The 25,994-nt window shown below is 37.6% G+C and overlaps 2 protein-coding genes and 1 long non-coding RNA gene across 3 annotated transcripts in view; 1 reads left to right on the top strand and 2 right to left on the bottom strand.

The window, feature by feature from the left end:
• LOC131343183 (uncharacterized) overlaps positions 1-10,826 on the bottom strand; it is a 45,828-nt gene extending 35,002 nt beyond the window's left edge. Inside the window, exon 1 of the long non-coding RNA XR_009203109.1 lies at positions 10,352-10,826. This is a non-coding gene — a long non-coding RNA (uncharacterized LOC131343183). The remainder of the gene's footprint in view (positions 1-10,351) is intronic.
• A 2,610-nt stretch (positions 10,827-13,436) lies between these two features.
• On the top strand, positions 13,437-18,063 carry si:dkey-3h3.3 (uncharacterized protein LOC100144568 homolog). The gene is made up of 4 exons (XM_058374632.1): positions 13,437-13,641; positions 14,676-15,674; positions 16,383-16,600; positions 16,700-18,063. The coding sequence occupies exons 1-4, from the start codon at positions 13,618-13,620 to the stop codon at positions 16,767-16,769; spliced, it is 1,311 nt and encodes a 436-aa protein (XP_058230615.1). The 5' UTR covers positions 13,437-13,617; the 3' UTR covers positions 16,770-18,063.
• Positions 18,064-18,769: 706 nt separating this feature from the next.
• The window catches only part of parp8 (poly (ADP-ribose) polymerase family, member 8), a 41,520-nt gene continuing 34,295 nt past the window's right edge, over positions 18,770-25,994 (bottom strand). The window contains exons 16-26 of the mRNA XM_058374631.1: positions 25,846-25,971; positions 25,692-25,757; positions 25,526-25,593; positions 25,039-25,087; positions 23,547-23,659; positions 22,896-22,968; positions 22,697-22,766; positions 22,520-22,593; positions 22,359-22,428; positions 22,138-22,222; positions 18,770-20,476 (exon numbers count right to left, since the gene is read on the bottom strand). Of these exons, the coding sequence (XP_058230614.1) occupies positions 20,374-20,476; positions 22,138-22,222; positions 22,359-22,428; positions 22,520-22,593; positions 22,697-22,766; positions 22,896-22,968; positions 23,547-23,659; positions 25,039-25,087; positions 25,526-25,593; positions 25,692-25,757; positions 25,846-25,971 (897 nt within the window). The 3' untranslated portion in view covers positions 18,770-20,373. The remainder of the gene's footprint in view (positions 20,477-22,137; positions 22,223-22,358; positions 22,429-22,519; positions 22,594-22,696; positions 22,767-22,895; positions 22,969-23,546; positions 23,660-25,038; positions 25,088-25,525; positions 25,594-25,691; positions 25,758-25,845; positions 25,972-25,994) is intronic.

The following is a 25,994-nucleotide window of genomic DNA, read 5'->3' as shown; positions in this document are numbered from 1 at the left end:
GTTAAATATATTCAAAGTGTGCTGCGGGATATCATGCATTTTATAAATATTAATTTATATTGAAATGCAATTATTTCTTTTTGTTACTATCAGTGTGCTACAGAGATGTTGCTTGTAAAGGCCGCAGTCACATATTCCAGTTGTCTTTTATAGCAAAGCCCTAAATAATTAAGTATATGCACTCAGCTGTCCATCTCTGTTATTAACAGGGGAGTGAAAGCAGACAAGCAAAAAAAATTTGTCAAGTGGCAATCCAAAAAGAAATTAGGTCGTCTGCTTATTAGCTAGCGTGCTGCCTTGTGTTCGACGCTCGCTCTGCTTTAAATGTCCTTTCTGTGTTCCGTACAACACACACAGGACTCAGGATTAATGTAGCAGGTATTCCCTGTTCACATCTGGCACGGCATTGCTCCTCGTGTCGCCATTAAAGTTTCAGAGCAGAGCAGGTTGAAGCTAAGGAGACGCTTGTTCCAGTTTCTGTTCTGCACAGAGAGATCCCTGAAGAAGCACGACTGGAAGGAAGCCATGGGCAAGAGCATGTCACGAACATTGGACACGGAGTCTCCAGGTGCCGCTGTGGCAAAGAGACACTTGTTCTATTCGAGTCTTGGGGGAGTCATCGAAACGGTACATCACTTACATGCAGAAGTGAAGGGACTTGTGTGTCTTTACATTCGATTCTCTGCTAATGGAGTTTCTTACATTATTGAAATCCTGTGTTTAACATGTCTACATGTAGCATTTGAGTTTTGGTATTATAGTACAGTTTATATCACAGTGCAGATTGGATACGATGAACACTCCATGTAATCTGAACGTAAATTCTTTAAATCTGTTTAAAGCTTAGAAAACTGTATTATATCAGTCATGAGATGTTTGTGTAACATTCATGGAAGGAGTCTCCGGTGTTAGTGCTTTAAAATGGTCATAGGAGACTCCTACGTACATCCTGGTTTCTCTGTATCATCACAAGCTGCATTTTTGTTTGTTTGTTTGTTTGTTTGTCTAATTAATGGCTGGTGAGAGAGTGATTGGTTGTAGCTACCGTAACGTAAGCAATAAAGTGAACGGAAACTCATAGTCTCATGGACGTTCCATAACTTTACACGTAATAATAAACAGTTAAAAAGCGTGTGGTGTTATTTTTTATCACTCAAGCTGTAATCGTTCACACGTCGCTGTGTTTTAAGCAGAAATACACACTTTACTGTCGTATGACAATAATCCACGTTGTGGCAGGATAACGTATCACACGTTAAAAACATGTTAACTCTAGAACCGGATGTGTTCATTGCTTCATCTCTCTGCAGGAACCCTCGAGGTTAGAACTATACAACAGCATGTTTTTCCAATCAAGTAGAACTCTTTAAGATAGGTAAAGGCTCCTAGTTTCTCTTAAGAGTGCACATTGTCACTATACACCAGTGTGGCTATTATGGGTGAGTAGCTTTACTGCCTCATAGCTCCGTGGTTTCTGGTTTGATTCTAAACTCAGGTTTAATCCTTGTGTTCAGGTTCCTTCAGGTGCTCTGGTTTCCTCCTACCTTCTAAAAACATGGCAGGATGTGGATTGACGGCTCTAAATTTCTATATAGATGAGAATGAGTGTGTGTGTGTTGTTGTTGTTGTTGTGTGTGTGTGTGTGTGTGTGTGTGTGTATTCCCACCTGACTCCCAATGAGAAAGCCTCTGGATCCACCAAACTCCACCCAGAGCAGGATAAAGCACTTACCGAAAACGAATGAATGACCGATATGCATCATTTGTTTTGCTTAGAATATTTTTTTCCTGAAATCATTTGATTTTGCAATAAACAACCTGTTTTTAGAAACATCTCCAGCATGTTCTTCGCAGGTGAATCCATCGTCCGTCTTTCAAGACAAAAAAAAAAAAAAAAAAAAGCTTCCTGGCTCGAAGAAGCCTGCCAACGACGCCTACTTTCCCGTCTCCATTATCCGTGTTTGCAGTGCACTCATCCAAACGTAGCCATCTCATAGCGTGTGGCCCAAAGCCCATCCACAATGGCACTCATGGAAATATCTGAATGTGAGGTGAATATAATATCTCTTAATTAAAGAATAATTTCAAATGCGCAGAGCTCTGCTTTTCACGAAGGCTTGAAATGGCTACTCCAGTGCCGAGAGATCTGAAGTGGTGTTTTCATCCGATCCTGGCAAAAAAAAGTGAATGTGCAGATTCATTATGTAGTGGGCCACAGGGTTGCTAATGGATTTTGAATTAAGGGAAACATTTTTTCTTGCGCACCAATAGTGAGGTATGCCTGTTTTTTTGTCCTAGCCATTTTAAAGCATGATTTTATTTGCCTCACACCAGTTAAGTGTTACCTTCAGTTGGAGATTAAAAGAAAAAATGACCTGTGCACAGATCAGAGGTCATTATACACCGCTTTATGAGTAGCCCGGTACTCCTTTTGTGTGTTACTTAGAATATTTGCAACCATTTTTAGCAGGTCCTTTTTTAAATTTGTTTTACGTGTCTGTTTAGCAAAAGCAAATGGAGTGACCACACAACTGACCAACAGTCTCACAAAAGACGACAATGATTCACTACAGTTATAGTCTGCTCTGCTAATCATAACACATCTGTAAGTTCTATAGCTCCCCAAGAAATGACTAAAAGACAAACTGTTACAATTTTTTATATTTTATATGACGAAAGGTGTTGAAATCGGGAACCTGATATCAAGCACTCCGAATCCCAATGTGAAAACATAGTCAAAAAATCATTCATGGTTCATTTTGTGATCAGAAATAAGTTTAGAAATCCACCACAGAGTTCTTATAATTTAAATAATAAATATTCTCATATTCTATATAATCTCATTTTATGTGTTATTTCTACTATATGTAGAAATAGCTTTTTATTATTATTTTATTTTAACCACCAAATTAACTTAAATTTTTTATTCATTTATTTTTTCTCCTGTGATCCAGAGCTCCAGAAAATACAGTTCCATTTAATATTTCTAAAATTCTGTGTAAAATTTGGTTAAAAATAGTTACTTGGACGTGGAAGTAAGCAGAACGTTGTGTATTTATGTGTATAATCCCATGAATTCACCCAAAATAAGACATCAGAAAGGACAAAGAAAAGTTTCCATGGCAGGAACTTTATTTTTAAAGAAGAAAAAAATGCTCAAATCCCGTAACCTTTGTGAATATACAACACTGTATTCATTTCCATAGTATCTTTATACGTAGAAACTGCCCTGTAATCAAAGCAATCACATTTAAGAGACATTGGATTGTATGAACAGCTTACAGATGGCTCCATTAATCTAACCATAACTATTTGTTACTTATTGTTTGATAATTCTGTTTAGAAATATATTTTTTATACCAGACATCCTCAAGTTTCTACTGTAATAGTTGCAATAACTGTCTGATCTGTGAGAGCAATAAATGGGTCCTCTTAAAGTACTCTCTGCTCTACATCATGTACCGGGGTGAGGGTGAAGGTCCTGCACAACACACACAGCCATGTTCTTGATGGAAGGAAGAAACAGACGAGTCACTTTCTTTCCCGCCACTAGGAGATATAACGGCCAATCGAGGGGCAACTTGGTCATGTGGAAGAGTTGAGCACTTAGCCTTCTTCTTCGAGTATGTTAAGGTGCTCAACCATGCACTTAGAGCTTGTAACACACACACACACACACACACACAGACGCACATACACACAGACATATACGAACATACACACATACATACACACACACACACAGACGCACATACACACAGACATATACGCACATACACACATACATACACACACACACACACACAGACGCACATACACACAGACATATACGCACATACACACATACATACACACACACACACTCACACATACATGCATACACACCCATGCATCTACATACACACACACACACATGCGTATACATACACACACACACCTACGCACACTTCACAACCATGCGTGTACATATACACACACCCATGCATCTACATACACACACACCCATGCATCTACATACACACACACGCGTGCACGCACACACACACACCCATGCGTATACATACACACACACACCTACGCACACACACAACCATGCGTGTACATATACACACACACATGCATGTACATATGCACACACACAAGCACATACACACACATACACACATACACATGTGCAAACGCACACACATACATACATACACATATGCGCGTACAAACACACACACACACACATTTACATACACAAAGAAGTGCACAGACAAACACATGTGCACATGCATACACATGTACACATACACACACACACACACTCATAAACACGTGTGTACACAAAAGCACATATACATACATACACATGTACACACACTTACACACACACACGCACACATACACACACACACAAACACACACACACGCACATGTGTAGACACACATATACATACACATACACACACAGTTGTGTGTTAGACTGTAAGAGGAGAGACAGAGAGATATCCACAACACTGAGCACAAATGCTATAAACAGCAGCACTTCTAAGTATTTAAAGTGATTATAAAAAGAGACGTTTTTTCCACTGTAGACTTGATCCTGCTGTCAGTGATATCATTTTTCCTCATACCTGCACGCTGATATCTTGAGGACACGAAAGAAGTTAGGATGTATACTCTACATGCTTAGCTTCTGCTCTTCTCATTAGTGCCTACAGCAAAGGAGGTCTTTTATATCGTCTGATTTATAGTAACAATGGCAAGGACACCGCTACCGAGTCAAGAGGCGAGCCAAACGCACAGAAGAATTCAGCTCCTCACGGTCACGCTCTGATGATCCTCATAATAAAGATATAGATGGGGAAAGCTGTTGAACCTTGGATTATTATTCTCTGGAGGATGTTCACTTTAATTCAGAGGGAAAAGACAGCCAGGATTTTTACCTCGGACAATAATGTGAATTATTCAGCGAAATATTTTTAAATAAAACAAAAATTGTACTGGCTAAAAATGAATTTATTTATAAAAAAAATTATTTTTATTTTTTTTTTGCACAGCTTGCATAGTATAGATTAAACATTTCACTGTTTATATTTCTTTTTACTAATATTCTTTTGCTTTTTTTTTTTTTTTTTTTTTTAAAGTTTTTTTTTTATCTAACTCTAAACTAATGCTACCGGACAAAATTGGCCGATTTTTTCATCTCATAATAATAAATGATTAAGTAAAAAGTTTCCTTCGAGAACTTCTTGGCCACTGTGTACAAAAGAAAAAGAAAGAAAGCAAGAAAGAAAAGTAGACTAGTCCACACTTTTCCACACTTTCTCAAGGGTGTTTAATTTATGGTGGTCTCTATGGGAACAATCTCATTTGTATACATCACTTTAAACTTAAAACCTTGTCATGGGTGAGAGGTCCATTTGTAAATTCACCTCCTATGTGCTTCGATTTTCATACTCGGCTCCTCTTACATGCCCGGCCTTAACTATTAGTCTAAACAAAGCATTTGTCATCATGTCATTTCAGCACCTTAAAGTGATCTCCTCAAGTTTTTCTAGCATGAAGCTACGTGTCGGGGTTGAAGAATGGCCCCTTTTTATCCTGGAGAAGAGGATGTCTGTTCTTTATCAAGTTTTACACCAGCCAAAAAAACACTTGGGGAGAATCTTCAGTTTTCTCCGTGAATGTCAGGTGTGGTCTTTGGCCAATGAGAGAGAGAGAGAGAGAGAAAGAGAGAGAGAGAGAGAGAGAGGAATCTAATGTAGTTTATTTTCAAATTATTTGCCATGTTTTTTAATCATGATTGATTTTAATCATGCTACTGTTTATGAAATCTAACCGGAATTCTTGTGAAGATCAGTTCAACATGAGCGTTCAAGCCTTAACACAGATAAGGACGAGATAAAAGGTTTAAAACATTTGTCATTCGCCCGATTCTGTCCAGTTGTTATGTCTCACTTTCAGCTGTTGCTGATGTCTTCACGTGGCTGTGTGTCACCAACACACACACACACACACACACACACACACACACTGACAAATTCAGCTTATTTGAGTTGATAGCATTGTCAGTCTCAAAACACCAGGATTTCAATGTCAATAAAAATTGTCACTAGTAACAAGTGAAATTAACTCATTTATCAACTGATGGAGAGAGAGAGAAGTCGGAAAATTACAGCAAGTTAGCATCCTACTGCAAAATGTAGCTAAATCAACCATCCAAAAAGAGTTCATGAAAGGGGGGAATGTGTTTTCTTAAAGACTGAGGCATTTTCTATATGTAGATATGTTTAAAAATTCATCCCATTCATTTATGAGTATAGAGATATTTATGCGTAAGCACATTTTGGAATAAATTTATTGTTTATATTTAAGGTACTTTATTTCTTGATTTTGAAGAGGAATAGCATGTCTATGCATAATTAGAAAACATTTATAAATATATTCTTCCATAAATTCAGTAATTTAAAAAAATTACTTGTATTAACAACGAAAGTGAGTTATATGTATAAATTTGAAGGAGGGAAGGAAGGAAGGAAGGAAGGAGGGAAGGAAGGAAGGTAGGAAGGTCAGAGCAGTTTTTATGGCTACTACTATCATATAATATCTTCACTAATATATAAAATGTGGAGAAAATCATGACGACTCTGGTGAAGTGTAGATGAGTCCAACCATTAAATGAGAATAAAATCCGAAAGTCACAAAAATGCAAAGCTAGATTTGTCATGAAGTGCAACGTAACACAGCTTTAATCACAAATACCATGTCATTCAAAAGGTTATATATAACAGGAGCTTAAACCGCGGATAACGCTATAACTTGTTGCCAGCTTTCAGTTGTATGGTTAGTTATATACTGACATTGAACTGAAGTGCGTCAAACACTTTTCATTAATTCCAGTGGAAGATACTTTTGTCAGATAAACATGAGTATGCCTGTTTAATAAATCAGGTTCTTTCATCGTAAACGTAACAAAGGACAAATTACAGGCCGTTGCTCGTCTCTGTGATGTTGTCTGGTCTATTATATCATCTGAGAGCCTCGTAACAATGAACCTAATTACAATCCAAATAATCCACAGGACCATCAAGAAGTTCACTGGCGCGACCCAAGCACAGGGTCAAGTAAACAGTAAGTTATGAGGGCTGAGCTGTTTGCTTAGGATGAGCCTTGAACGCAATTAATTAGCATGTATGAATAACAATCGGGTCGACTCATTAGCTTGAGAATTATGCCACGTCTTCTCTGACACTTACAAATTCAGCCCTCAGGCTTTTGGTGTCAGTCTTCATAAATATGCTGGATCCACTTACTGCAACGTGGCCTGAGTAACTATTTGTCTTCATCACCTGTCCTCTCTCTGTTGTGGAAAATATCTGGTAGGGATCATTCTTTCTTTAGTTTTCTCTAGTTTATCCACTGGTGGTTCTTAAAGCTTTGATAAGGCAGGACACTGTGTTTGTTTTTCTGTTTATATATATATATATATATATATATATATATATATATATATATATATATATATACACACACACTTTCTACTAGTCACACGTCAACCATCTTTCCTGCTTTCGGACTGGGGATATAATTAACCTGACAGTTAATTTAGATTTTGTTCTTAATTGCAAAGTTGTCTTAATTTCCATTGAAACCCTTAGGATCAGTTCCAAAAAAGCTTTTTTACATGTTTCAATTCTGCCGCCCTCTCATGAAAATAATTGCATGAAGTCGCATAAGATAACTAACCCTACAAAACAAAGATTTTGCACTTTCATAAAAAGTTTTAAACCAAAAATATCTATAAGAACTGTCATAAAACCTACTTAGCCTTCTGCTAACATTACTAAACTAGTCTTAATGCCTTCCTACAGCACGGCATTCTCCAGTACACCTCTGAGTAGATGTAAATCTCCTGCCACTCACTGCATCTTTTGTTCATTAACATGGAAGAGCTGAGCAACTGTCACGGAGGCTGCTTTAAATCGGCACTTAAGAGCGTGTGTGAAAAGGCGAAACGCCTATGCTATGTGTGAAAAGTTTAGAAATGAGTGAGAAATTCACCATTCCGGTTTGAGGACAAAATTATACAGACTTTATTCAATAGAAACCTGGCAATACATAGTGTGACGGGGAAGTTAAAGCCTGACAAGCAAAATGATGAGATTCCTCCATGGTACATTTTTCTCCTCTTAAAGAGAAACATGCATTTAAGCTCGAGTTAACATTCGTATAGTGGTATTTAGCAGAAATCGGGCATAGCTAATCCTCTTGTGAAGTAAGAAGTACAAAATCCTCTTTCTAGTTATTGCTCAAGCAACATTGTTACTTATCTTGTGCTTTGCATGTAATATTACATAAAGCAGCTTTTCAGAATTCACAGAACGTTTAGGCTCGTCATCAGCTTGAAGTGTGTTTGTTTACAGTGATCAGGAAAGGAAGGCATGTATATGATACATTAGGAAAATCCTTCCACTGTTTAACATGACAAACATAAGAGAAGCAGCGTGACAAATGTGGTAGAGGAGACAACAATGATGATGATCCATCAAACAAAAAAGGAAACAGTATATATCTTACAGCCTAATCACCCAAAAGCAAATATCTGCAGCAGCATCGACTGTGTACAATTTTTTTGTGGACGGATTTGTGTCAAGATAAGAAGAGAGACTAAATACGAGTTTAATAAACAAGCATTTTATCTACACTTGGTTCCTCAGATCTCCCTCTAAAGGTCCTATGCAGAACCCAACAGCGGTGTTTCCACTACAAGCCTTTTAGGAAGCCAAGATTCCTATTTATACAACAAACCATTGAGGAACCATTTTTCTAAGAGTGTATATCAGTAATATAGTTGTACTGTAAATATTGAACCAGCCTGCATTAGTCTAATCCACGAATAAGCAGAGACCACATTAAAGTGCTCGACTAAAGCCCTTCGCATCAGAATTCATGACAAAGAAAAGTTTGGTGGGAAAAATGAGACTTTAATAAAAAAGCATATATGTGCAACATTCCATTATATCAGCCCAAAAAATATCTCTGTGTATATTTAGATTAAAAACTTTGGCAAATCACTGCATAACGATACCTTTTCCCCAACACACCCACCCACACACACCCACACACACACACACACACTTGATCCATATTTAGACCAGATTATCTCCGGTTCCTTTCTAGGCTAATATGTAATCCTGATTATGGATTATGGTCTATTTTATTTAAACCGATATTTTAAAGAATCTACACTATTTACAATAAAATCAAGACCCTTTACTTGTTTTTAAATGAAGCACTGTTTTTGTGATTAAAACGTAAATTTAACTAAAACAGCACAAAGATGATAATACGAGATTAACGATTTTTTTAGAAATAGTTTTTATAAATAAATAGATTTATTTATTTGACATGACAATGACAGCAGAGGAAAGGATGACGTTTATGTGGTCAAAGCTCCTCCAGGGTGTGTGCAGGCTTTAGGAGATGCAGTTTGAGGATCAGATTAAGATTAAGTTAGTTTGGGTTAAACCCGCGGCCGCTTTTCTCTCTCTCTCTCTCTCTCTCTCTCTTCAATATTACTAATGTACATGAGATTGGCTGCATTTGACAGATGTCTAAATCTCACCCGAGCCGATTGAGTAAGACTTTCTCTGCCATTCAAAGCCGATTTCGCTGCGACACACACACACACACACACACACACACGAAACGTATTTCACTATAGCGAAATCAATATTTTGGGGATTCAGCAAGCCTAAACAACAACAAAATAATAATAATAATAATAATAATAATAATAATAATAATAATAATAATAATAATAATAATAATAATTGTCGTATATTATCATGTTTGTGTATGTTATTATTAATTACACGTACAGTTAATTTATATTTATTATTATTATTATTATTATTATTATTATTATTATTATTATTAATAATAATAATAATAATAAAGAATCGTAAATGTCCTTTACTTGACATTTGTATGAAATAGCTGTATTCATTAAGGAAATAATTATTTCTCCAAAATGAAATAATTATTATAAAATCTTTTTTTTTCCCCAAATAGAAATATTATCATTTTATGGTATAAAAAAAGACTGAACATTTTGAGAAATGTCTCAGTTAAAAATAAACGTAAAAAAATTAACAGGTTATTATTCTTGTCTGTAAAATGTAAATATAACAAATCACGATTAAAGAAAGAGTAAATCTGTACACTATAGCTTAGGTTAAAAAAAAACGTGTAAATGTAATATAGGGTAAATAAATATTGTTTAGATTAATAAACAAGCATTAAAACAAACAAACAATCAAATAAAAGGTTGTAAGAGTAAATATTGAAAATAATGGAAACACCTGTAATAAGGAGCTGAAGCCTGCGCGCGTTCCCGTTGCGCTGTGGCCGCGCGGGTTAAAGCGCAGCGCCGGAAGCTCTTGAGTCTCGCGCGCGGATCTCATCATTCCTTCATTGATGTCAGTGAGCGCGCGCAGCTCGCCCGGTGTCCAGCTGAGCCGATTCACCGGTACAGAGTCGGTCCAGTTATAACACGGCACCAACCGTTCTCTCTTCAAATCACCTCCGTGGCATGAGAAACAAATGCAAGTAACAAAAAAAAAAATAATAATAAAAAATAAATAAATAAACAGAGAGAGCGCGAGGTATCTCTCTTACAGTGAAGTAAACGTAACGCAACGCACCGGCGGCCCGGTTTCGGTGCAGTGTGGCTTTTATAGCCTATGGGGACTCATATACGAGCTGTCTTTCTCCTGAGTCGCACGACTAAAACATTGTGGAGTAGGTGCTGTAAAAATCGATTAAGCGTGGATTTGCTTGATGCGCGTGTTGTTAAAATGGAAGTCTCGCGCTAACATAAGCTAATTATTAGTCCAGTATGGTTTATGCACGGCATATACTGTAGGCTGGGATTATTCTGTCATCTAGCGGTGCAAGTGAAAAAATAAAGCAAGAGCATGCTGTGTTAAAGAGCTCTACTGCCCTCTAGTGGGGGGATCATTTTAACCCCATTCACATTATGAGCTTTGTACCCGTGTCTACACTGCGCGCGCAATTAAACTGCATGCACATTAGGGTTATGCAATTAAAGTCAGTGTTTTGGTTCATGTCAGTTAGCTATCTAACAATATTCATAACATAACTGCCTAATATTGTGCTGGTTCACATTTTGCTGACCATGCACTGTGTATTCTGACACCTTTCTATCAGGGCCAGCATTAACTTCTTCAGCAGTTTGAGCAACAGTAGCTCGTCTGTTGGACAGTCTGATGAGCCTTGGCTGCCCATGACCCTGTCACCGGTTCAGCACTGTTCCTTCCTTGGACCACTTTAGATACTGACCACTGCAGACCGGGAACACCCCACAAGAGCTGCAGTTTTGGAGATGCTCTGATCCAGTGGTCTAGCCATCACAATTTGGCCCTTGTCAAACTCGCTCAAATCCTTACACTTTCCCATTTTTCCTGCTTCTAACACATCAACTTTGAGGTAAAATGTTCACTTGCTGCCTAATATATCACACCCACTAACAGGTGCCATGATGAGGAGATCATCAGTGTTATTCACCTCACCTCTCAGTGCTCATAATGTTATGCCTGATCGGTGTATATTCTTTTTTTAAATTATAATATAAAGTATGCATACTGGTTGGATACAATTCTTCATCCAATGACCAAGGAATAAACAAAAAAGTAAATAAATATAATTTGAGAAAAACAGATTAAGGAAACTGTGAAGCTTAGTGTAGATTGAGAGAGAAAATGTTCTTGGGAAACACCAATGCTCTATTGGTGCACTGTCTTATAAAATATGGAAATAATGTTGACATCAACAGACTTTTTTTTGCCTGGGGTTTTGATGCGGAAAAATTCCACCCAGTGTACAAAATGAGAATAACAGAGCCAGAAATAAACAGCTCTCCCATCCCCAATAGGTAAAGCAGTGTTACCATGGTTATGACATGAATGCAGTTTGTTTATGATCTACATCTCTTTCCCGTAATTATTATTTTGTCTGTACTTAAGTTACTGTGAGAATTTGGTATAATACAAATATCAGCCAATAAAATTCATTGTGAGAGACATGTGTGAAGGGTTCCAGCTTTTTGTTGCCATGGTTAAAGTCCATTTGTACCAGTTGTGGAAATTTCTTTAGCATGATGGAGTTTTTTTTTATTCAGTACAGTTAGAGAAACTAATGTACACCAAGGTGCATTGAACCAAGTCTGGAGGCTAGCAGGGACCCAAAACCTTACTAAAAATAGTTTATGTTGATGTCTGCACCCATATGAGTGTGTGTGTATCCTATTGTTTTACCAGACTGTATTGATGATATTGTTCAAATATTGCTAAATCATTAAACTATGCAAAAGTTTATTGTATAACTGTGTGCTGTTGCTAAATTACCAGAAGTCTAATCAATTCATTCAGTAAAGAGATAACCAGCTGTCAAAGTGTCCATGACATTCCTGAGCTTTTGATTTCCACCTCTGTCCTGTGTGCTTCAGGTGTTTCCCCCTGGTACACCAGTTTCATCCCCCAGTCTAAAGACATGTGTTGTAGACTGTTAAGCATCTCTGTGTGTGTGTGTGTGTGATTGTGCCCAGGGTGTCCCCTGCCTTGTGATCTGTGTACCCTGACTCCAGGTTCCCCTGTGACCCTGTGTAGGATATGCAGTACATGAATGCATGGATGAGTTTGGATGAAGTAGCAGATTTTAAAACTTTGTGATCCATGGAAAAGTGAAAACCTCTGACAAAGAGGCAGAGAGAGAGAGAGATGGACAGGCAGACAGACAGACAGACAGGATAACAGTGAGAGACAGACAGACAGACAGACAGGATAACAGTGAGAGAGAGAGAGAGAGAGAGAGACAGACAGGATAACAGTGAGAGAGAGACAGACAGACAGACAGACAGACAGGATAACAGTGAGAGAGAGAGAGACAGACAGTATAACAGAGAGAGAGAGACAGACAGACAGACAGACAGGATAACAGTGAGAGAGAGAAAGAGAGAGAGAGAGAGAGAGAGAGGTGGGCCTTGAAAAACGGTCATATGTGAAACTATGTGAAAACATGATGTCGTCGCAGATCAAGTACATGACACTGTACCAGTTCACTCGTCGCTTGAACAACAGAACGGAAGACTTCTTGTGTTACTGATACCGTATCCCTTAGCTTAAGTACAACACAGACGACGCTACCGTTGCTTGGCAACAGGAAAAAGCGCATGGAAAAAAAATAAGTCTTAAAAATGTAGTGCGGAACCCCAAGATGCAATTATACAGTTATCCACTTTAAAACTTCCATCCTTCAGAATAGTAAACATGCCTCCCAACAGCCTGAAAAACTAAACGCCACGTGGCAAAATCGTCCTCTTATTTTTAAATGGTACTCATATTCCGTACATTACGGTCATTTTCCTCGCATTTTTTTGCGCAAAGCGAAAGTGAAAGGCTCAGCTCCAGTGGCGCGATGCTATGATTTTACTTTAGCGGGTTTTACAGCGGGTTTTTCTCCAGACAAACTCAACCATCAGGTTTTGCATTTTAGAAGTTGTTCAGTAGTTCAGGCTTTACACTGCTGTGTGTGTGTGTTTTGCTGCGTGATGGCGGAACCACATTTACCGGAAGTAAGTCCTAATTCCTTTCCATAGCCAAGATTTTAGCTCATTAAGCTTTAGAATCATGTTTGCTCATGATTATCATATGTAGTGTGTGTGTGTGTGTTTATCTGTTTATCATGTGCCTGGTGAATGTAAACAGCATTGTGTTTGCTGAGCCAGACAAGAAACACAGGTTGAGAGCAGAAGAAATAAAGATGACTACTTTGTTTATCTTCAGAAGCTCTGGCCAGAGTTGAGCTGGGTCAGGAGTCTGTCATAGGAATGCTGGGTGTGTAGCAGAAATACACCCAGCTCATTATAGGGCATTATTCACACACTCATTCAGACAACGAGCAATATAGAGTCACCGTCCACCTTCTGGCATGTTTTTGGGAGGTTGGAGGAAACCAGAGAACCCAGAGAAAACCCATACACACATGCAAAATGTCACATAGACAGCAAGTCAAGCTCAGGATTCAAGCATCAGGTTATCTGTGAGGTTATCTGCTGTACCACTCCATCACACCGGGCTTTTGTTGTTGTTTTACACCATTTTGGGTCATTTGATATTTTTCCAGTTACTAATGGAAGTAACTTACTATCTTCAGCTTTAGTTTGCTCATCCACAGTGTTATGAGATAAGACAAACAAAACATCTTTCTATTTTTTTTTCCGAACAAAAAGTCTACAAAACCAAGCTGGGAGCATGAAATTGTCTAAAATGTCTTGGTATGCTGAAGCATTCAGAATTCCTTTCATTGGAGCTAAGGGGCCGAGCCAACCCCTGAATTCGATGATTTGGAGGGGTGTCCCAAAACTTTTGGCAATATAGTGTACCAACATTATTTTCCTTTGATTCCATTCCAAACTGTTCATTTGTATGTCCAGCATTTGAAGTTGAATTAATTAGATTATAAATAAAACAAAAGCAACATACTAAAGCTTGAGATTCAAGCAGTAGTCCATTGCAGTTTCTAGATTAACTCAGGTGAGTTAATAAATTACCCGAGTTCATGTTTGCCTAACTATCTTCCTGAAACTGCATTCCCATTTTATTGCAGATATTTTCTAACATGACACTTCTCGTCAACCCGGAAAGATTTGTGGAGCCGAACGCAGTTCTTAAAAAGACTGGCCTAAAAATAGAGGAAAGAGGATCACTTTTAAAGGTCGAGGGAACCTTTAACGATATTGAAAAGACGTATTTGGAATTGCAAGGAACATGCAAGGAGAGAAAAACAGACCAGTATGGAGCACCTAAAGAAAGGAGCAGTGTATACCAGTACACCTCAGCCAGCATGAAGTCAGCTTCCAGTGCACCAGTGGAACCGGTAGAGGTCGACAATGTCGTTATGAGTTACATTAAAGAAAAATGCTCTGCAGAGCTCGATAAAATAAGACGACCTGAGGTAAGCATGAAAACTGATAAGAAGCAGGTGACATTTCATCCACAGGACCCGGGACATGGAACAGTCCTCGCTCATTTGGTGAGAGAGCGCTTTGTATCTTTCTATCAGAAGATCGCTACGGTGCTGCAGACTAGATCTTATTGTTTAGACGCGTATCAACTTCAGCCGTTGCTCGCAGAGTTTCCAGAGCTCTTACTCAACACTGGACAAAGTAAAACAGATGAAATAACGCTCACAGGGAGGTTCAGTAGTCTTGAAAGGTTCGAGCAGTTCTTGAAAAGCCCTCCTAAAAGGTCTTCTCCAAGGAAAATCAACTACACCATGGACATTGGGGCTACAGACTCCAGCCAGGCGTTACAGAGTAAAACCCCTGACAAAGAGGAAACGTGTTCCATTTGTTTGGAACAAATGGTTCAATCACAAATGAAGACTCTGGAGAAATGTAAGCACTCTTTCTGTATAGAGTGCTTAAAGAGGGCTTTTGAAATTAAACCCATCTGTCCTACATGTGGAGTTATATACGGTGCACTAGAGGGAACCCAGCCTAAAGGAGGCAAAATGAAAGTCACATATGAAAAGTTCCCTCTACCCGGTTATGAAAACTATGGAACAATCCTCATTCACTACATCATTCCAAGTGGGATACAGGGGGTGAGTAATGCAAAGAATGTTTGTATTGATTCATTTTATATATAATATAAGAATACTGTATAATATTTCATTGTAATTAGTCAGAAATAAATTTTCTCTAACAGCAGCTCTGAGAGTAATGCTGGCTGCAAGGTTTATGTCAAATGCTTTTGTTCTATCTTATTGTTTCTGTAGTTTACAACTAATTCACAGCGACTTCTCTGGACGCTCTAATAAATAAATAATGTGTAATCACTTATATCGTGAAGTTTTCTGTGAGGAAATATTTGTTTAACCTTTGTGGAAGGAGTCTCAATATTTGAAAGGAGACTGTATTTGTGGTTTCTCAAAATGAGACGCTGTATTTCTTTCATTAACTTCGAGAGAGGTTGCTATGAGGTAAGTGTATAGGGAACTTGCAAACATACCTTTTTCCATTAAGAAAGGAATTAACACTGGTGTAAGGGGAATGAAATACCTTGGGATGTGCTATTTGCAGAAAATGCTCGATTTCAGGGTGATAACTTCAAATGTAAAAGCTAGCAAAATAAAACTTTATTTCATTATTTCATTTAATTTTTCTGAAGTTGAAAAAGCTTTCACGTAGGCTTTTGAGTCCTCCTGTAACGTAATATATATCTAAGCTACACATTTAGGATTCTACAGAATGTCTACCTCTTTAATAGGGCACTAAGTGTGACTAATATCTCTTTATATGTACATATGTAGGATGAACACCCAAATCCAGGCAAGCCCTACGATGGTGCTGTACGCCTGGCCTACTTACCAAACAACACAGAGGGAAAGAAAGTTCTTAAGCTTCTTACAAAAGCATTTGAACAAAGGTTAACCTTCACAGTTGGACGCTCATCAACTACTGGCAGGAGTAACGTTGTCACCTGGAATGACATTCATCACAAGACATCCTGCATTGGAGGGCCTACTGCGTAAGTTCACACAGAAGCTCTACAGATATTTAATCAGATAGACTACAGTATTATATCTGTGCATGAATATCATTTTAATTTAACTTTGTCTTTGTCTAGTTACGGTTACCCAGATCCTGACTATCTGAAACGGGTCCAAGAGGAGCTGAAAGTGAAAGGAATTTATTGATATAATAGTGGTTGAGATTCAGCATCCATGTAAACATTAGCTTAATGTAATCAGGCATAACATTATGAGCACTGACAGCTGAAGTGAATAAGACTGATTATTTCCTCATCATGGCACCTGTTAGTGGGTGGGATATATTAGGCAGCAAGTGAACATGTTGCTCAGATTGTTGAAGAAGTTAATGCTGGTTCTGATAGAAAGGTGTCAGAATACACAGTGCATGATGGATCAGGGCTGTTTTGGCAGCAAAAGAGGGACCAACACAATATTAGGGGGACTAACACAATATTAGGGGGACTAACACAATATTAGGGGGACTAACACAATATTCAGGGGACTAACACAATATTAGGGGGACTAACACAATATTAGGGGGACCAACACAATATTAGGGGGACTAACACAATATTAGGGGGACCAACACAATATTAGGGGGACTAACACAATATTAGGGGGACCAACACAATATTAGGGGGACTAACACAATATTAGGGGGACCAACACAATATTAGGGGGACTAACACAATATTAGGGGGACTAACACAATATTCAGGGGACTAACACAATATTAGGGGGACTAACACAATATTAGGGGGACTAACACAATATTAGGGGGACTAACACAATATTCAGGGGACTAACACAATATTAGGGGGACTAACACAATATTAGGGGGACCAACACAATATTAGGGGGACCAACACAATATTAGGGGGACTAACACAATATTAGGGGGACTAACACAATATTAGGGGGACTAACACAATATTAGGGGGACCAACACAATATTAGGGGGACCAACACAATATTAGGGGGACTAACACAATATTAGGGGGACCAACACAATATTAGGGGGACCAACACAATATTAGGGGGACTAACACAATATTAGGGGGACTAACACAATATTAGGGGGACTAACACAATATTAGGGGGACCAACACAATATTAGGGGGACTAACACAATATTCAGGGGACTAACACAATATTAGGGGACCAACTCCACACACACAATATCTCTCCTTTTCCCTTTATTTGCTACTCAGTTCCTCACAATGCATATTAAATCATTTGACACAATGGAAGGGTCTTTTCATGTCAATAAAATTAAGTGACCGTTTAATCCTGGTCAAACATGTACAGAACTTGAAAATGTACTCAGTTTCACTATACAGGAGATACGTTGATTTTATTTCCTTTATTATAGGAATATTTGGTCACTAATGTAATGTTTATGTTTTAAATAAACCTTGGGTCAGTATCCCATGAACAAACCACTCTCATAACTCTCTTTACAGATCATTCATTATAGAGTGCGGTGTTGTTTACACTGAAAGTGATCTTGTGCAGTCGTGAAGCTATATAATCTGAGGGTTTAGGCTGTTTCTAATGTTGATATTGAGCTACATGTACATAAAATACCAATGTCCTGGTTGGTTGTATTTTTCCCTCAATGACACTGAAGCTGATAAACAAGCCATTAGCAAAGAATATCTTATTTTTATAACTTGGAAAGTTATATATATAGCTGAGAATAGATACCTGCTGCAAGTAAACCTGCATAAAAAAAATGTGCAAAAAACACAAAAATCCAGGACTGAGCTTTAAGCACAAACAAGCAGCTATCATGAAATAGAAAAAGGAAAGTTAAACTAATTGGTTTAAATACACCGACTGAACAACAGATAACCAGCAGCAGGTTAGTTTATTTAGTACCAAGCTCATGGGAACAGGCCATATAAGGTTAAATGGCAAGCAGAATGCAATAAAATGGAGCACAACATATATAAAATCATGGTAGATTTGACCTCTGAACTCTCTTATATTTTTAATTAAAATATTTTACTCCTCAGGAGAGTTAAATAATGATTGGGGGAAATTAAGAGGCTTTTATTTTGGTGGTAAAAGTAAATTGTTAAAAATTTAGCTAAGCTTTTAAATCACTGGAACATGCATTTATGTAGAAGGGGGGGAAAAAAGGATGTGACAAATATATAGGATTTATAGGTAAATTCAACTTTATTGAACATAAACAGGTACATAAGCTACTGTTTCCAGAACTTGTAAAAAGACCCAAAGCTCGATCTTTTCCCGAACGAAAGAAAAAAAGTAAAAACTGAATACAGAAAATAGTTGGACTCCATGTTGTTCTGGCAGTATTTACAGTATGTACAGTTTTTGTTATATATTTCCCCAATAATCCTTCACTGTAAGGCACCAAATGCTAAGTGGCATGATAGTTCAGTGAAATATACAAAACCATACAAACAAAACACTGAGCACACTTCATTTAGAAACCGTTGTCAAAGCCATGTTTTGAGTTTTATTTGTGTGAGAATCATTGCTGTCCAAGGGTTGAGCATTTAAAGCTTGAGCATTTAACTTTGAGACTGGGACACGGTCCGATATTATTTTCATTTTACATCTGAACAAAGCTCACTCCAGATCCGAAGCTCACAAAAGTCAATCGTTTTCTATATCCATACATTTATTATATATAGAAATATAAAACGATTGCCTTTGTGGCACTTTAATTGGGTTAATGTATACTTTTATCAAGAGTTAGTAAAAAATGATCATTTTATTATTTCGAAGGGGTCTTCTGATAGAACTCAATGCCCTCAGAGAAATAGCAGAGTAGTGGTGGAGGACGCTCTCATTTAGATTGGACCATAAAGCATAAATACTGCTGCAAGCTTTTATTCCATCTTAAGTCACCATTACAAAAAGATATATACTGAAATATTTAAATACATTTTGTAACTGGGTGCCAGTTTGTCTTGTATAAAAATGCTATTAACATACCTAAGAACACAAACTGACTGAAAATGTAAGGAAAGCCACATGCATTTTGTTTTCCCATCAGTGTCATTCGAATATATATTAAATACTTAATCTTTTCATGACGATCATACCAAAATGGCAACCTAATGTCACAGTCATCGGGTTGGGGGAAAAAAAATACAGGAAATCAGAGGGGAGAAACCGTGACTTCTTTTTTGGAAACTGTAAACCAACAGCTACTGCCAGGTAGCATGTAATAACTCATGTAGCTCAGGAACATGGGATTTGTAAACACAGCTCTTACCATCTCTGCTCTGCTCACCTTTCACCAAAATCAATACGCCATTCACTGTCTTTAAAGGCATTTTTTAATAGAATAAAGTTGGAACTAAGACCGTACATTAAGAAAAAATAAAGTGCATATCAACACCTTCGGTAAGCACAAAGTTGTAGTCCAATTCTTAGTAAACAATGCAGAAAAGGCCAAATAACATCCGACAGAAGTCTCAAAATGTTACGGAAAGAACGATCATTTCTTTCTTAACTCGTAACAAAAACACGGTCAGCTGGACCGTGAGACGTACCACAACCTTTAAAAATGAATATTGTATTAATAGACCTGGCAAAAAAATGTTCAGAGTGTGGTTTAGCCAGTGTAAGTACTGTGTAAATGGGTAACTGTCTGTGATTTTGTAGATATTTTCTCTCTTGTCTTGTGTTCTGTGTGAGTAAAATACCTATGATAAAACCTCCTATGCTCAAATATCCAGCTCTGAGTCAGGAGGGCAGTTTTAGGCAGCAGTATTGCTTTTGGAGTCGTTCATCCTGTGGCTGTTTGGTTGCCGATGACTCGTAAGATCTCTCGATGGATGCTGGGGTCCTGCGTGTTGATGCTTGTGTCCCCCACCTGTCCATCTTCATAGCTAGATGAAGAAGAACAAGGATGAACAAAACAACAGATTTCAGTAACTAGAACATCTAAAGTACATTAATAAGATTAAGACTGCATTGTTTCATTCTTATGTTGATTATATTTGTATATGTAAGGAGATGTTTGTATTAAATTTATGTCTCTGGTGTCTGCACTTTGCAATAGTTTCCTGCTGTGGGAATGTTGTCAGGATAGAGGATTTTGACCTTTTTCTATAGCGCTGGTTTTTTTTTGGGTTATTTTTGTTTTCATCTAATTCAAGAGAAAGAAAAGAAGAAGAAGAAGAAGAAGAAGAAGAAGAAGAAGAAGAAGGCAAGGGGACTACTGCATATAGCTGTGAATCAACTTGTTTGTGCAACTGTGAAAAGTAAAAACGTCATTCTTTAGCTCATAAAGTTGCATCAGTTAATAATTCATTTCTTTCAATTGGTTTTCTTTCAGAAATCTAATTTCATTATAGTGGGAAATTGTCGAATGCAGTTCATACAGTGACATACCAAATAATAAGACTGTTAGTAAAAGCAATGAAATGCTGGATTTGTGTTATTATTCCACTCAAAATACAGATATGACATTCCGTGCCTGTGCTATAAAGTGAGAGAAGTAAATGTTTAATAGATTACTAGCTAACTACGCAGAAAGTTAATCATTGTCCAGTCACAACCTAAGCAACAATTATACAAGGAGGAAAGTTCAAGAACTTTCATAATCTACAGGTGACTGCATCAAACACAGCATGAAGAGCCTCTATAATGTTAAATATTACAGAATATGAATTGATTTTCGGGCAGCATGGTGGCTTAGAGGTTAGCACTGTTTCCTCACAGCAAGACGGTCCTGGGTTCGAACAGGCAGGGGCCTATCTGTGTGGAATTTGCATGTTCTCCCTGTCTGTGGGTACTCTGCTTTCCTACCACAGTCCAAAAACATCTACATTAGGTTGATTGGTAATTCTAAATTGCCTGTGTGTGTGGTTGTCTGTCTATGTGTGGCCCTGAGATGGACCAATGTGTGCTGGGATAGGCTCCAGCAGATCCCCATAACCCTAATTAGGATCAAAGTGGGTATAGAAAATGGATGAACTGATTTTCACAGCCATTGGGAAAGGCTATCCTGAAAAATGTACTGCATTTTAACAGAAACTATTTGTTGGATTAAACAAAAAACTATCCTTCAGTGAAACTATGAAGCCTTCAGCCATGACCCCCAAATCTGTACAGAACTATGCCTGAGTATTTGAAGAAATGTAATGAGATATTTGACATTTAGTTTAGGCTTGTCTGTTAAATATAATACAGCAGAGTAAATTACACTGCATTTCTGACACAAATTCCTCATTTAGATCCTTGTAATGGTGTCCCAGAGCACAACAGGAGCACTCTAATAGAGCAGTAGGTGTTTTCAAATCCATAGCAAGTCCTGAGATATTATTATTTTAATTTTGACTTCAGGATAAATAAAGATTCCTACATGGTTTTCCATGATATAGATTAAGCAATGAAGGTTCTGATTAATGCAGTTAAATAATGAAAAGCCAGCCAGTGTGTGGCTCTTCTGAATTTATTAGAACCCTGCTAATTCATTTGATAAAATTATAGTGCTTGAGTATGACTGAGATTATAAGTGGTTTGTTTTTGTAGAAAATAAACTTACACAAAGAAAAATCGTGTGCAGACATGATCAGTGTTTGGGACTACCCAGATGTCGCCATGCTTGTGAAGGTCCGGTGAAGTAATAACTGAAAATTGAATGTTAAATCAATTATGAAAAGAAATCATTTAAAGACAGTCATTTATCCGAGGCAAATATTAAAGGATGTTTAAGGAGGGCAATTGTTATGAGCTGTCATTATGATGTGCACTTATATACTGTACCTTCACATAAGGCTATGCATTTCAGATTGCGACTCTGCAGAAACTGTGGCTGCTGACCTTTTTTCTGTGACTGCAATGAATAGACGTATGTTTTGCATGTCTCAATGAGTTTACAGTAAAATCTGTGAAAGCATTTTAAAAAACCTGGCATCTGTTCATACCTGCAGATGAATATTGGTCTTGTTTGTAGCAGTTTCGTCTTTAGACGCGATTTTCTGCTGCTTTTTGTTTATCCCTTTGAGAAGCAAATTTCTTTCATGAAAATGTGTAAAGGTAAAGGACATCCTAAAATTGCACATAACACTTAAAGAAAATTTTTTTGATCAGCACAGACAGACCTGAGTAACCGAAGGATATGCTGGACAGTGGGCTGAGATAAATTCCACTCCCATAGATGGCGCCATGGAGCTGCAGTCAAAACAAAAATGGGCCGACATAAAGACGTGTATCTACACAGCCTGCCTTTAAACACACATTAATCACAGAGATCTAGAAGAGCTTGATTTGCACTTGAGCCAGTGCTTTGGTGTTTTATACCTGGAGTTTCGTCTTAGAGGCCACAACCAAACCATTCCTCAAAATGGAGTGCCAGTTCTCTATGTGGGACCCACTGGAACAGATCGTTACAATCTGAATTAGCAATCAATTAAGTACTTACGGTTCCAAATACTAAGCAAGTTTAATAACGTTTAATGCACTAAATTTTTGTCTATAAATTCGCTGTTACTATATGAAACTTGTATGATAATAAGCCAGTCTCAGGGCATCGTTCAGTAGATTTTCTGCCCTGGGAGCATATTCAGGCTCAAGGACTTGTAATAAAAGGAACTAAATGGAATTATAAAGTGAAAAAAGCATATGATATGATGTTTTTTAATAGTAAACATTTGAAATTGCTGCTAATTTCCTGTAGAATAAGAGAAATAACACTTTTGGACAATCTGTTATAGGAAAATCGTGAACTTACTACATCAGCGATTATTTTCCTATACCTGTCTGTGTTTTTATTCTTTACATAATGCATATCTATATTTGAAATCTTTATGACGGCAAATACAGTATATGTAAATGTTAGAACTGAATTTTTCACTTCTAGTAAAATTACCTATAAAATGTTTAGCATCGGTGGACTTTTAATAAGCAAAATATGTGAGATATTTGAATAGAAATGAACGAACTGGAACCTACTGGAAAGCAAAGGTACTCCCAAAATGGCCTTTGGCAGCTCTGAAGTTGGATTCTTTGGCCGGTGGGCTGCTGAGTAAGAGGAACTGGTGTGGGGTGTGCATAAACTTCAGTTGCTGTCAAGAGAGAATGAACATTCACAAGAGACACTACGCTTTAATCTGTTTTCTCACATAGGATCCAGGCAGTACTAGTCATGACCCTGACACAAGTTACAATGGATATAAAAGGTCTGAAATGGCAGGTTTTTGAAATAAAAGAATAAATCATGTGAGAACTTCATCCACCCTCAATGTGAAATTAAAAATGAAGTGAAAAACAAGCTAACTATATCCGTCTGAGCACAGAATGAAACAATCACAGTCATGTTCAAAAGTAATCGCAGCTGTCATCAGTGAAATTATTCTGATGAACTCCTGAAGTCTGAAGCCATATTCCACAAAAAATGCTCACAAAGCATGCATGGCATCTCATTCCATCAGGAGAGGGGTATAAAAGCATTTCCAAAAACATTAAATGTACCATGAAACACTATAAAGGCCTTCATCAACAAATAGAGGAAATGGAGCAAAACAGTGACATCACCAAGAACATGACCTCCCTCCAAAATATATATAAAAGGAAGGCAACCAGGAAGGCTGCCAAGAGACCTTTTGCAACATTAAAGGAGCCACAGGAATATCTGAGAAGTACTGATTACTCTCTGAATGTTGACAAAGTCTCTCATATTTTTCAAATGGAGGATATGGAGTAGGGAGGCTAGACCCTTCTAAAAACATCCAAGCTCAACTAAATCACTCCAAACCAAATGACAAAACATGTTATGGTCTAACGAGACCAATTGCGAAAGTTATAGTTATTCCATACTTCCAAAAGGTATGATTGAAGGAAATGGAATGGCTTAACTAAAAGAAGATTAAAGATTTCGGATAATATAGCCAGAGACCTGAATCTTTTTAGGTGACCTGAAGTAGACTGTGCACAAGAGACGGCGGCACAATGTGATGGCTCTAGAATGTTTCTGAGAGAAAGAGTGAAAATATTGCCAAGTCAAGCAGTATCACACCCAAAAAGACTGATAGGTGTAAGAAAATCATAGGGTGCTTCAACAAAGTATTAGTTTCGGGGTGTGAGGTCAGGTTATCTTATTGTTCCTTTTTCCTTTTCTGCTTGTATTTCACTTAATTTTTAATAATTATTAATTTTACTTTTATATCCATTGTACATTTAATGCAGTGCAACCACTATTGAGTTGTTTCACTATAAAGGGCTATAACCGTAATACAATATTGCTAACTCTAAGTTCCCTAAACTAAAGCAAAGCACTGGTGTTGCAAAATAAAATATTAATTACAAGCATATTTCATAACCTTAAGCACTTCTAAAAAATGAAACCCAAGTATTTATGCCTCCAGGACTCCTACGGAGCCTTAAATCAAACACAATCTGCTTACGTTTCAAGTGTTCAGTCAGTAGAGAAATTAAAATGACTTACTCTGGTCACTGGTAGCTTCACTATGTGAGATCTGTTACTAGATATGACCCTGTGAACAACACATATCTTAGTATTTTAATACATTTAGCCATCAATACATAATATATCACAGATAGCAAGGCCACATATGGTTGGGTATTGGCATGTACATTTTATGCGGGTTTTGGCCAAGGCGAGTAGATAAATGTGTAAACAACTGCATGGAATCTGGATCAACAAAGACCAGTGAACAAAAAAAATGCAGAATTTCAGCTTCTCGTTGTTCTGGATGTCAAATTCAAATGAGACAAGCTCCATCAATCAATGGCAGCATGTGGGCCAGGTGAAGGTGGTAAATTTAGAAAGGGCAATGAATCATCACTTATTTGCTATCTGGGATCTAAAATAACCCTTGTCACTAAACATCCCCAAGACACTGATGCTAACATTACCAATGAAGTAACCTAAGTAAAAGTTAACTGAATGGCCATGGAAAGACATTTCTTACCATTGCAATAGTGGGTGAGCCAGGGGGTCAATTCTGTCCATTTGCTTCTTTATCTCCAAATATGGTGCCTGTTTAATACAAATATATTTTTTTTGACAAAATTCATTGTAATTGTATATAGCAAAATACACAACTCTGTGCATTTGATCCATATTATCAGCTATACCTGGGTCATTTCTCTGATAGACGTGAGGCTATCAAGAGCTCTCATTACCCGATCATAGTCCTTTTTCTAAAGGAAGGCATAGTAGAAATAACTGTCACAACAATATGAGCATTAGTACATTATAACTGCCAACATATTGGAATGTTTAACATACCCTCGGGTTGAAGGCCAAGGACTGTGGGTCACTGGGATCTACTACAGAGGGATATGGCTCAAAAATGACTACTTTTCTCGGTGATTCCAGCGCAGATCGACACATGGAGACCAGCAAGTCAACAACCTGTGGTTCGTTTTAAATCATTC

The sequence above is a fragment of the Hemibagrus wyckioides genome, linkage group LG22, assembly GCF_019097595.1.
Source record: "Hemibagrus wyckioides isolate EC202008001 linkage group LG22, SWU_Hwy_1.0, whole genome shotgun sequence".
Classification (NCBI taxonomy): domain Eukaryota; kingdom Metazoa; phylum Chordata; class Actinopteri; order Siluriformes; family Bagridae; genus Hemibagrus; species Hemibagrus wyckioides.
This window is presented reverse-complemented; position numbering and strand designations above follow the sequence as displayed.